This window comes from Littorina saxatilis, linkage group LG15 (assembly GCF_037325665.1).
Source record: "Littorina saxatilis isolate snail1 linkage group LG15, US_GU_Lsax_2.0, whole genome shotgun sequence".
NCBI classification, from domain to species: Eukaryota; Metazoa; Mollusca; class Gastropoda; order Littorinimorpha; family Littorinidae; genus Littorina; species Littorina saxatilis.
The window spans coordinates 17,495,575-17,508,223 of record NC_090259.1 but is presented as its reverse complement, the minus strand read 5'-3'; the positions used below and the strand labels follow the sequence as shown (position 1 = coordinate 17,508,223).

The window sequence follows — 12,649 nt, the reverse complement described above, 5'->3', positions numbered from 1 at the left end:
TCTTGATTGTTCTTTGAGATGCAGCCATTTCCTCCACAATTTCAGTTACTAGTGCAAAACGACCAATTTTCCAGATATTTTTATTTTTTTGTTGTTTCATTCTTTCGTGTTTGGTTTCCTGACAATACATTCTTTGCCTTGGCTTGCCTTGCCACAGTTGCTGCAAAGTAGCTCCGGTTTGCCAGTTGAAACAGAACGTTCAGACGTTATTGATTTGCAACAGTAGTCCACTCTCGTCTTATCTACTCCCGATAACCGATAACACTCGGTCGAATGCTCTCTGTTGAAACTACATATTGCTGACTGAATATCTTAACACCCCCTGGTTACAACCGTCCTCTACAAAATGATCATTGACTTGGAGGCGTGAAGAAACAAAATGGCACTGTTTGGGATAATAGACGCTGTGGGTTGATTGAGGTTTTATCATTGGTGGAGAGAATTCAGCGAGAGTCCAGAGGACACTGGGATTATTCCAGGACGGGGGAAAAAACACAGCACCTGTCTGGTCCGAGTCGTGAATCAAGAAGTATACAATGTGACCAGTGATATATCCCTGGTCCACAGTGCCATATAGTTCAGTTCTGCAGTGATATTCCAGTTATACAGCGACATATTTTAGTTCTACAGTAATATATTTCAGTTTTGCAGTGACATGTTTTAGTTCCACTGTGATAAATTTCAGTTCTACAGCGGTATATTCCTGCTCTACGGTGAAATATTTCAGTTACACAGTGATAAATATCAGTTCTACGGTGACATAGTTCAGTTAGACAGCGATAAATTTCAGTCCTACCGTGAAACATTTCAGTTCTACAGTGACATATTTCAGTTTTACAGTGATAAATATCAGTTCTACAGGGACATATTCCTGTTCTACAGCGACATATTTCAGTTAAACGGAATAAACTTGATTTCAGTGACATATTTCTGCTCTACAGTGCCATATACTTCAGTTGTGCGGCGATATTCCAGTTATACAGCGACATATTTTAGTTCCACTTTGATACATTTCAGTTGTACAGCGGTATATTCCTGCTCTACAGTGACATATTTCAGTTATTCACTGATGTATTACTGTTGTACTGTTCTACTGTGATACATTTCAGTTCTACATGTACGTTGAAAAAACCCAGGGAGATAATGGTATACGATGATCGATTGTGAAAGAACGATCAATGTTGGAAAAACGTTTGAGGTCATCTGATATTCTCCTTGCTCCACTGGGTTAGGTAGAGCATGCAGTTCATTTTCACTTCAGTAAAACGTCGCGGATCACTGACCTACATTCGGTGGTGTGTCACTTCGCCACTTTTGGACCTTGTGTGGAAAAAAACGAAACTGTGCTTTATTGATTTGCCGTGGAGGATCGCGGCTATCAAAACCGGCCGACCAGATTGTGTGAAGTCAATATGTGCACTTCCTCCTTTGGAATTTCTGTGTAGTAATTTCCCCAATGGAATTAGGCCCATGATAATCGATTTCAACAAGAAACCACAGAAGCTCTCTCTGCTAGTCTTTGAAAGTTGTGTGTGCTTCACTGATACTCCCCTGGAGTCCACAGTGCTGTTATGCGTAAAAGACAAGAAAAATATCAACTTGTGTGAAGAATAATCGTGTCTTAGTTTCCATTGTGCGGTTTGTTAATAAAGCACTGTCGGGGTTATTGTGCGTAAAAGACAAGAAAAATATCAACTTGTGTGAACAATAATCGTGTCTTAATTTCCATTGTGCGGTTTGTTAATGAAGCACTGTCGGTGTTATTGTGCGTAAAAGACAAAGACAAATATCAGCTTGTGTCAACTGGGACAATAATCGTGATTTACGTAGTGCGCTTTGTTGTTAAAGCGCTGTCGTCGTTATTAGTGCAGTGTGTAAGGAACGGTTCTTAACTCTCTTTCGGGGGGATCAACAAAAGCCGTGTTTGTTTAGCAACTGTGCCCTTAACTTGGCACTGACAATGGTTGTTGAACTGCGCTAGGTACACATGTGTGGATTTTCTTTTGAACGAGCATACACCATACATTCTGCCCGTGTGGTATACTATTCATGTTCCTTCTGGTACTGTGGATCTTCGTTGACAAAACTCATTGGACTATATTCACATTCTTGCAACACTGCGAGTCTCCGTTGACAACAATCAACCAAGTGTTTAGTATCACGTGCGACTGCTGTGTTCGTAACTCTCAGTGATACGACTACGATCTTTCGCACGTGAGCCAGAGGGTTGTACAAACTGAAGTTTGTCAGTGCTATTATTGCGACTTTTCACTCACAGACAAATAAGGCACACCTTAGAGTCTAGGTCATCACCTCCAAAGTCTGGGTCTCTTGAACTTTCTTGTTCGCGAACGGAATGCCATAGTCTTGTAAGAGACCGGAAGACATACGTTCGGCAAAACCATGGTCCATCTACATACATGTAGTTGTGTCTGAGACTGGAAGACCAAAGGTTGGCTATAAAGTGGTCCAACTAAGGAGCAGCTGGAATGCATCATTATGGTCTTTCTTCTCACAAACGGAATGCCATAGTTTTGTGAAAGACCGGAAGACACAAGTCGGTTTAAACAATGTTTTATTCATGTTTTACATGTTCATGAAACGTACATTATCATACAGTGAAAACAACAACAAGTATACGGCTTATGGTGAAGACAAAAGTTCAGCCATAAAGAGTTGTATCTACGAAGCAACCCGAACACATATTGTGCTCTTATATGTGTTGACCAAAGGGCGCGTTGTAGCAGGGCCTCACAAAACCCAACGAAACAAACAAGCTATGGCAGCCTTCAGTCTGTCCTACTTCGGGCTGAGGAACCGCGACATCCGCCACATCTACTCCTACAACGCCAGGCCAGCCTTCGTCCGCCCCCCGAGAACCCTGTACGGCACCGCTCAGTTCATCCCCGTGCCCCTGGTACGCCGCTTCCCGCCCCGCTACTTCGACTACTATCCTAAGTACAACGTCTGCTTGCCTCGCGCTCCGGCCTACAATGTGATGACGCGCGCTGAGATCCGAGCAGTTGTGAACCGCATGGGCAGACCTACTGCGTGCCAACAGGACCGTCAGCGACGGAAAACTAGATCTCGTGAGAAGCGGAGACGACAAGAGTCTAAGGCTGTTCGGTTTGACAAAAGCTCGCGTAGCAGCAGCTGCAGCTCCTCAGATTCTAACTCTCAGCGTGATCGACATTCACACGACGAAGCTGAGCGTGATTCGTCTGAGAAGGACTCTCCCAAAAACTCTAGTGATAAGGCGGATGAGCCATCTTCCAAAGGGGCATCTGAAAGAGGGAATAATAAGAAAGAGACGAAGTCCAAGAAGGGAGCTAAGGGAAAAGAAGAGGCCAAGAATGAAAATGAGGTCAAGGAAGAGGTTGAGGTCACTTCGGACAGCAAAGAGGTCAAGGAGGAGAAGGGCAAGGGTGTCAAGGTCAAGTCAGACAGAAAAAAGACCAAAGACAAGGATGAAAAAGAGGACAAGGATGATTCAAATGCCAAGATAAAATCGATCGAAAAAGAGGCTAAAAGTGATTCCAATGTCAAGGTCAAGTCAGACACAAAGAAGACTAAGAACGGTAAAGAAGTCAAGGACGATTCTAACGGTAAAGAAGTCAAGGACGATTCTAATGCTGAGGTCAAACCTGACAGAAAAGAGAACAAAAACGGAAGAGGGGTAAAAGGTGATTCCAATGCCAAGATCAAGTCGAGCGAGACAGAGGTTGGAAGCGGTTCTGTCACGGAAAAATCCGACAAAAAGAAGACCGCGAACAGTAAAGAAGTCAAGGTCGATTCCAGTGTCGCCGTTAAGTCAGACAGAAAAGAGAATAAGGATGAAAAGGAGGTCAATGATGGTTCTGATGTCAAGGTCAAGTCAGACGGGAAAAAGGTTAAGAACAGTAAAGAGGCCAAGGCCGTTCCCGTTGTTCAAGTAAAATCAGACGCAAAAGAGAGCAAGGACCAAAAAGACGGGAAAGGTGATTCAAGCGTGAAGGTCAATTCTGACGGGAAAAAGAGCAAGAATGCAAAAGAGGTGAAAGACGCAAATGAGGACAATGACGATTCTAATGCCAAGGGCAAGTCTGACACGAAAAAGGCCAAGAATGCAAAAGAGGTCAAGGACGCAAATGAGGTCAAGGACGAATCGAATGCCAAGGGCAAGTCTGACACGAAAAAAACCAAGAATGCAGTAGACGTTAAGGACGCAAATGAGGTCAAGGACGACTCTAATGCCAAGGTCAAGTCTGACGCGAAAAAGGCCAAGAATGCAAAAGAGATCAAGGGTGGAAATGATGTCAAGGACGACTCCAAGTCTGACGCGAAAAATGCCAAGAATGCAAAAGAGGTCAAGGGTGGAAATGATGTCAAGGACGATTCCAAGTCTGACGCGAAAAAGGCCAAGAATGCAAAAGAGGTCAAGGGTGAAAATGATGTTAAGGACGATTCCAAGTCTGACGCGAAAAAGGCCAAGAATGCAAAAGAGGTCAAGGGTGGAAATGATGTCAAGGACGATTCCAAGTCTGACACGAAAAAGGCCAAGAATGCAAAAGATGTCAAAGACGCAAATGAGGTCAAGGACGATTCCAAGTCTGACGCAAAAAAGGTCAAGGATGGAAATGATGCCAAGGACGATTCTAATTCCAAGGTTAAGACAGACGGGAAAAGATCAAGCAAGAACGCCAAAGAAGTCAAGGACGGTTCCGCTGAGACACTGCCAGAAGTGAAGACCAAGAAGGGCGGGAAGAAGACGCAGGTGACAGCATCACAATATGAGATCAAGACCGGAGCAAAGTACTCAGTTTTACCTCCCATATCTCAACGTTGACGCCGCTCATAGAGTAAAGGAGACTAGTGTTACGGCATGGATAGGCTGAACAAGTGCTGTAGACTATACCCAAAAATCATCAGCGGAAGTGACGTCACATACTGAAAGTAGAGTAAACTTTTTGATATTCAGTGACTCGGTATGAGGGCGAATTTCGTGTTCTGTCCCTAATCTGTACCTATAGAAGCATTTTTTTTTCAAAACGCTTGGAAATAGTGAAACTGAGCCATGCGGCGCATATGCGCGTGGCTTTGTTTCAAAATGAAGGAAATTCGCGTTGAAAAGCAGTAGATTTGAACTGATGTTCAAGTCAGTTTCGTAACTTCCGAGAAACCTTATTTGGAGTTTGAGGGGTGCAGGCTACTGTACTTGTATCCATGAGCATCAGTCCGAGCCATGGCTTATGGTTGAAGGACACTCAGTTCACAAACATTCTATGAATAGTCATGTACTGTGACTCCAGACTGTGATATATTGCATGACTGATAAAGTCTTGAACTTGAACTCTAAAAATTACTAACTCTCTCACAAACACTCGTATGTGATATAATTATGTGATATTTGTATATCAAACTCCAGCACGAAATTCAGGCAGACTGAAAGACATCACTCATAATGCAAGGGAGAGTACTCTTTATTACAAGGGTATAACTCTCTAACACATGTGTCGTCTGCTACGAGCACTTTCATTCAGTGACGTCTGTGCCGACCGATTGAATGCGTTTTTTGTTGCGCCAAGCTGAAAACGCTCCACAGACAATTTAGTGATTTCGCTTAAATGGGCAGCAAGACATTAATGGCGAGTGTTGATCTGCGAGACAAGTTTACACGTTTGAACTGAGCGGGTACAAAAAGCCAGTGTGCGGTGTCGATTCTGTGAACAGGGAGCTTCTTGAATTTAGTGTGTGTGTGTGTGTGTGTGTGTGTGTGTGCGTGCGTGCGTGCGTGCGTATGTGTCTGTTTCTGTGTGTGTGTGTATGTGTGTGTATGTATGTGTGTGTGTGTGTGTGCCGTGTGTGTGTGTGTGTGTTTGTGTGTACCCATTTTTCCACAGGTTTGGTTGCCTAAATCACCATAAGGCAACCATCCACACGTGGATGGCAACCTAAACTCTGGATGGCAACCTAATTGTGTGGATGGTCGCTTTATTTAACACCGTTAAATTGACTTTTTTGACGGAAAGAATCTCATAACAATGTTCAAAATGACATTCTTTCCGTCCTCTGTGGATGGTCGCTTCATTTAACACCGTTAAATTGACTTTTTTGACGGAAAGAATGTCATAACAATGTTCAAAATGACATTCTTTCCGTCCTCTATAGGCGACGAAATAGGTCAAATTTTGTGCATTTTTTAGAGCAAAATTCTTCGATGCCGGAGCGAGTACTGCACCCAGTGCTGTTGTAGTGCAAGTGCACTAGAAAGGCACTGCACCCAGTGCCGCCTCTTAGGTAACCATCCACACTTTAGGTGTGTGTGCGTGTGATGCCGCATGTCACAGTGGTGTACATGAGTGCGTGCGTGCATGCGTGCGCGCGTACGCGAGTGTTTGATGTGTTTCAATTTGTATTCGTACCTTCACGTTTTAGAGTTCATGAAGGAGACTTACGCTCAGCTTGCATCTGTTTTGAATAATGTACTGCCTCTAAGACAAAACCAACCACACTGGGGTGATAGGCGGTGCCTGTACCTGTACCTCATAAAACACGTCCCAAATTTAGTTCATGTGCTCATTTTCTAGTTTTAAAATGTACTTGATGAATAGGAGGGCAGGATAATTTATCTTTTCTATTAGCCTGAGAGGATTAGGTTGAACTCCCGTGTAAACGCCTTCGGATCACCATCTAATATAAGGTCATCCCTCAAGGTCATCCCTCCAAGGTCATCCCTCAAGGTCATCCCTCCAAGGTCATCCTTCCACTTGGACACATCAAAAATCAACACCCTGGCTGCTTCATGTGTCTAGTCCTTTTTGTTTTGAAATTTTAATTAATTTCTTCAAAAGTCATCCATGAAAAACATTTTTGTATGCGCCAAAAGCAGTCAGATTGTTGATTTTGTGTATATGTCCATATGGAGGCATGGTCTAGCTTCTGCCATGTAAAAACCACGGCAAATCTGAGATAGCGACCAGAGAAAATGTGTGTGTGTGTGTGTGAGTGTGTGTGTCACGTGTGTGTGTGTGTGTGTGTGTGTGTACGTGTGTACGTGTGTGTGTGTGCACGTACGTGTGTGTGTGTGTGTTTTCACGGACGGAAAAGACTGTACCTTTAAACAAAGCGCTGCTCATTATGCCGACTGCTCAGATGCAATCAACTGTGGACGGTTTATAGAAAATTCTCAGACCAAACTTCTATGATGTAGTGCACACGCTAGCAAACATCATGAGTCTTCCAAGGCCGAAACAAGCTTGCCATAGTGCTATGAGGGTTTCGTTTATGACACAGGAGCTTGTGTCAAAGTGCCGGTCGATTGAATTATCCTACTCCTTTATTCTTACTCTAGTATTACTACTATTATTCACTAATATGATACTTCCATGGACCGGCGCTTTGATGCAAGCTCCTGTGGTTCGTGATTATCTATTCATGATAGCGCAGAGGAACTTGATATGTGTCTGGCTACTTAGTTCTCAAGATCATGCATGTGCTTTCTTCCGTGAAGAAGAGCTAGAAAAGTAATGTTTGCATAGTCTGGGGCAACAAGAACTCACTGACCTCAAAGCCTGTTCATCGCTTTGATTGGATATGGTCCCTATACAAATTCCGAAACTTCAGTAGCTGAACGTAATACCCCCATTCCACACATCCGTTCTAGGTCCCGTTCCCGTAGCGACCAAGGAACGGCACGGGAGTGGGAGGGATCGGGAGGAGACCTTAATGGAACGCCAATGGACGTTAACGGAACTCCTTTGAACTGTAGGAACGGTTGGGACGGTTGAGTTCGGGCTGCATGTTCAAAATGTTAGCCATTCCCCGCCCAAATGAACGGAAATGCCGGGAACCTTAACACATCGGCAACGGAACTCATGAATCGTTAATGAGTACAGTACGTCTCTGATTTGACGATTTCGTTTTGACGGGGTTTTGTTTATTTTATTTCATTATTGGTGGAGTATATTTATATTCCCTTCTTCTCTTCCTTTCCTTGCGGGGAGGGTAGGGGGGAGAGGGAAGGGCGGCTGTAAGGTGTGAGGGTTGATCGTGTCATAAAGGTTTTGTGTGTTTGTTTTATTGCTTGTTTGTTGTTGATGTTCGTCGGAATTTTCGCAAGTTGTATGGTTAGTCTGGTTGTTTCCGTTCCTTAACAGAATATGTATTATTGCACAGTATTCTACACATAATTGCTCAGATGTTTGACATTAAGCGTGCCAAAAATCAAATGTATTCGATTATTCATCATTTAAAAATGCTTCATAGAAGAAATCAATATAATTTAACTTCCGAAAGTACAGTGTTGTGTTTTTAGGCTGACCGATGTATTGTTGTCAATACATAAATAGACCGAGCAAAAACATTATTGCACCCAACTAAAGCATTCATTCCAGTGTCATTTTATTCAAACTTTATATGCCATTAAAGGCCCTTCACTTGGCTATCTGGCACACTTTTCGGATCAAAGATTTCTGTTCTAGGTATCACGACCGCCGCCGAGGGTACCCCCAAAATCGACCCACAATAACATTTTGAATCAAATGACACGGGATTGAATGTTTTAGTTGGGGAAAGAACATGGGTGCAATACTTCTTTTGCTCAGTTTAGAATGCAAGCAAGGATGACAGATCAAGTAACTGTGATAAAACTACTAAAGACAGTATTTATAGAATGTTTGAAGCAGTGGGTGCTTTTGTTTTGTAACAAGTTAATAGATTATGCAAGTTTGTTGCAATGAACGAAACTAAAATTGACATTCTGTGTTTCTGTGCGTGTGTATGGCTGTGTTCATGTATGTATTCATGTGTGTGTGTGTGTTTGTTAACTTGTGCATGTATGTATTCATATGTGTGTGTGTGTGTGTGTGTGTGTGTGTGCCTCTGTGTGTGTGTGTGTGTATGTGTGTGTGTTTGTTTGTGTGTGTGTGTATGTGCGTGCCTCTGTGTGTGTGTGTGTGTGTGCCTCTGTGTGTGTGTGTGTGTGTGGTTGTGTGTATGTGTGTGTGTGGTTGTTTGTGTGTGTGTGTGTGTGTGTGTGTGTGTGTGTGTGTGTGTGTGTGTTACAGAGATTACAGTCATGTATGTATCTCTTCACATACGTATTATACTCATCATTGAATAAAAGTTTTCCCTCAAGAACTTATAACATAAACATTTGTAAGAGCAACCCAGTTTTTCAACACACACACACACACACACACCAGAGAGATATACAAGTACACAGACACTTTTGTATTTTTTTTAAGTGACATTTCTTTGCAACACACACACACCAGAGAGACATACAAGTACACAGACACTTTTGTATTTTTTTTAAGTGACTTATTTCTTTGCAACAAATTTTGTGCACAACAAATACATAATTCGTAATCACTAAAGACAAAATTGTGCAACTTTTGATATAAAAATTCATATTCTCCTCAATAAATCAATGAATCATTCTGCAATCTTAAAAATCTTAAAACAACACAAAATATACATACACCAAGACAATCCTTTGAAGTAAGATTTGAAGTAAGCAATACATGTACTTACCACTAGCAATATATATATATATGTGCAGTTTTCATTGAACAGCGATCACAATTGTCATCTGAAACGTGATAAGCGTAATGAACAGCACAGAGAGAAAAAACGAGAAAAAAAACATTTCATGAGCATCATACCAGTTTTAATCCAGAATGTTCACTGTTCGATAACGAAAATTACTCATCTGGGGTTCTCTACCTACCCATACATATCAATCCTCCTAACGAACCCCCCCCCCCCCACACACACAGACACACACTCCTATCCTCCCACCCACACCTATTCCAACCAATCAACTAAAAGAGATGAGAGGCATAAACAGAGACGGAGATAAAAAAAATGGACATTTTTTTTCTGTATCAAAAACTTACAACTGAAAAATTGCTCAAACATGATTTTTTAAAATTGAAAAAGAACATTGATGTTTTGCAATATTTTACTTCGCACAAAGCCAACTAGAGTGCAATGGAAGACTACATTTTTTACATATCACAGACTAGTATAGTACATGATTGTTTGTCCAAAACCACACAACTATAAAATTATTCACAAAACCAGGCAATTGAGATACAGAAGAGTACCTGCAGTGTAAGTCGAACCTTAACAATTCATCTTTTGAGTATTATCACTGATGATTCTCTGTTAACCCTCTTAAGTCAAACAGTCCTTCTCCCAAAAACAAATAGAAAAGGAATATTCAATAATCATCATTGCCATTAATAAACAAAGAATTAGAAACAATAAATAAGTAATGGATAAATGAATAAATTAAATTTGTTAAAAACGAATAACCAAAATAAAAAAACAAAAAATCTTAACTAATTAACTAATGGATAAATAAGTACCGTAAATAAAGAAAGTAAATTACAAAATAAATGCATAAATAAATGAATGAATGAATGAATGTTGATTGATCAATCAATCGATCAGCTAATTCTTTCTTTATTTGGTGTTTAACGTCGTTTTCAACCGTTCAAGGTTATATCGCGACGGGGAAAGGGGGGGAGATGGGATAGAGCCACTTGTTAATTGTTTCTTGTTCACAAAAGCACTAATCAAAAATTTGCTTTCTTTCTTTCTTTATTTGGTGTTTAACGTCGTTTTCAACCACGAAGGTTATATCGCGACGGGATAAGGGGGGAGATGGGATAGAGCCACTTGTCAATTGTTTCTTGTTCACAAAAGCACTAATCAAAAATTTGCTCCAGGGGCTTGCAACGTAGTACAATATATGACCTTACTGGGAGAATGCAAGTTTCCAGTACAAAGGACTTAACATTTCTTACATACTGCTTGACTAAAATCTTTACAAAAATGGACTCTATTCTATACAAGAAACACTTAATAACAAGGGTCAAAGGAGAAACAGAATCCGTCAGTCGCCTCTTAGGCCAAAAAAAAAATAGGTGTGGTTACGGTAACATAGCCAAAAAAAATAGGGTAGGAAGGTAGGCAATCACTTTTTTTTTTTTAAACTTTTTTTTCTAATGTGTACAAATTAAACCTACTTGACAGGGAAATAAGTGTGCGACTCGAGCGTTTTTGCTTTCATTGCGTTTTCTGCACCGTTTTTATTTATTTTTTTTTGTTTGTTGACAAATGTAATAAAAAGTTATAGGGTCGGCCCCTAAAAATAGGGTAGGTCGGGTTACCGTAACTACACCTATTTTTTTTTTATAGGCCTTACGACATGCTGGGGAGCATCAGGTAAATTCTTTCTTGTCCCAACCAATATTCACCCCCATTTTAAGACCTGATTTTCTGAGGTCTTAAAAGGGGGGTTCCACTGTGCTTGTGATGCGACAACAATAAACAGCAGCAAAACCAAATCAATGGTGGATTTTGAAAATTTCATTTCACAGGTGTTCAACAGAGCATGCTTACAAAAACTTACGCTGTAGGATTTCTTTGATTTTTTTTCCTTAAAATCTTAATGTGTTTATCTAAGAAGAAGAAAAGAAGAGGGGGAGGGATGGATGGATGGATCGTGAATAATCGTTGAGATCATCATTCCATGTGTACAATGCCCGGGTAATATAGATAACCACAATACTTTGTCTTTGAGAGTGATGAACAAAATGTGATTTGTAAAATCATAGTCCATTTCTGCTGTTAATGCCAGGTTCGTGTTGTTACTACATGCACATGTTCGTGATAGAGTAAATTAATATCTGCTATTAGAAACACCAACTTATATAAATACATACCTACAACGCATATCTGTTTTTGTTTCTACCGGCTTCTTCACTTATTGCTGGTAAAAATGCACTTTTTTTCCCAAAGCAGAACAATAACATGAACAGAGAACAACATTTTACTCCATGCTACAGACAAAAAGACATTACAAAATTCGGGGCATCAACAAGCATTCTAACATCAAACCTGATATGAACTATTGTTCGTGAAGAATCTGCAACACCATGAGATCAATAACTGATGATGATCAATAAGTTAACCCATGTTAATGATCAATAACCAATGATGATCAATTAAACCAATGATGATAAACACATGAACTGTCACTTAGGGTATGAAAACATTTTGAACCAGCAAACAAAGTACCCTAAAAGATAATAACAAGTCCAGCAAATGCACTGCGTTATCACCAAAGGATATCGCATAAACTTTTGAAAATGTTCAAATCAAAACGAACAAACAGACATCACAAAACAGAAACAACAATAAAATGTCACAGCCCTGCAATAATATTCTTTTTTTAAAAGCAGTCAAACTCACATAACACTTGTAAATTCATTCAATCTCAAAAGGGTGACAAAAATGGCGAGGGGGGGGGGGGGGGGGGGGGGTGGGGAGAGGGTGAGGAGTGTTTAAGCCATCAGCAAGAAACACATGATTTTTAAAGTGTCTCCTCTAAAACAAAACTGCTCTTATAGAAAGTATCATATGTTATGTAGTATATGTACAGTGCAAAACACCCCCACCCACCCACCCTCCAAAGATACAGGTAAATGAAAAAAAGTGCTAGCTAACAAATAGCAAAATTGTATTTTGTGGTCTTTCTTGAGCAAACACACATTCGAAAGGTGCGCCAAAACCTAACAAAAATTAAATTCGAAAAAACAACAAAACTGAAATCTAAACAGTAAATGAAAGAATACAACCATTATAAAAATCAGCACAC

General features: G+C 40.7%; 1 protein-coding gene across 1 annotated transcript; it reads left to right on the top strand.

Moving 5' to 3' along the window:
• Nucleotides 1-305: 305 nt before the first annotated feature.
• Nucleotides 306-8,729, top strand: LOC138948702 (dentin sialophosphoprotein-like). The gene has a single exon (XM_070320303.1). It carries the CDS (start codon nucleotides 2,582-2,584, stop codon nucleotides 4,823-4,825), a length of 2,244 nt encoding a protein of 747 aa, XP_070176404.1. The 5' UTR covers nucleotides 306-2,581; the 3' UTR covers nucleotides 4,826-8,729.
• The last annotated feature ends 3,920 nt before the right edge of the window (nucleotides 8,730-12,649 follow it).

Coding starts and splice junctions, on each gene's coding strand:
- LOC138948702 (XM_070320303.1), top strand. CDS start 2,582: ATGTTTTACATGTTCATGAAACGTACATTATCATACAGTGAAAACAAC.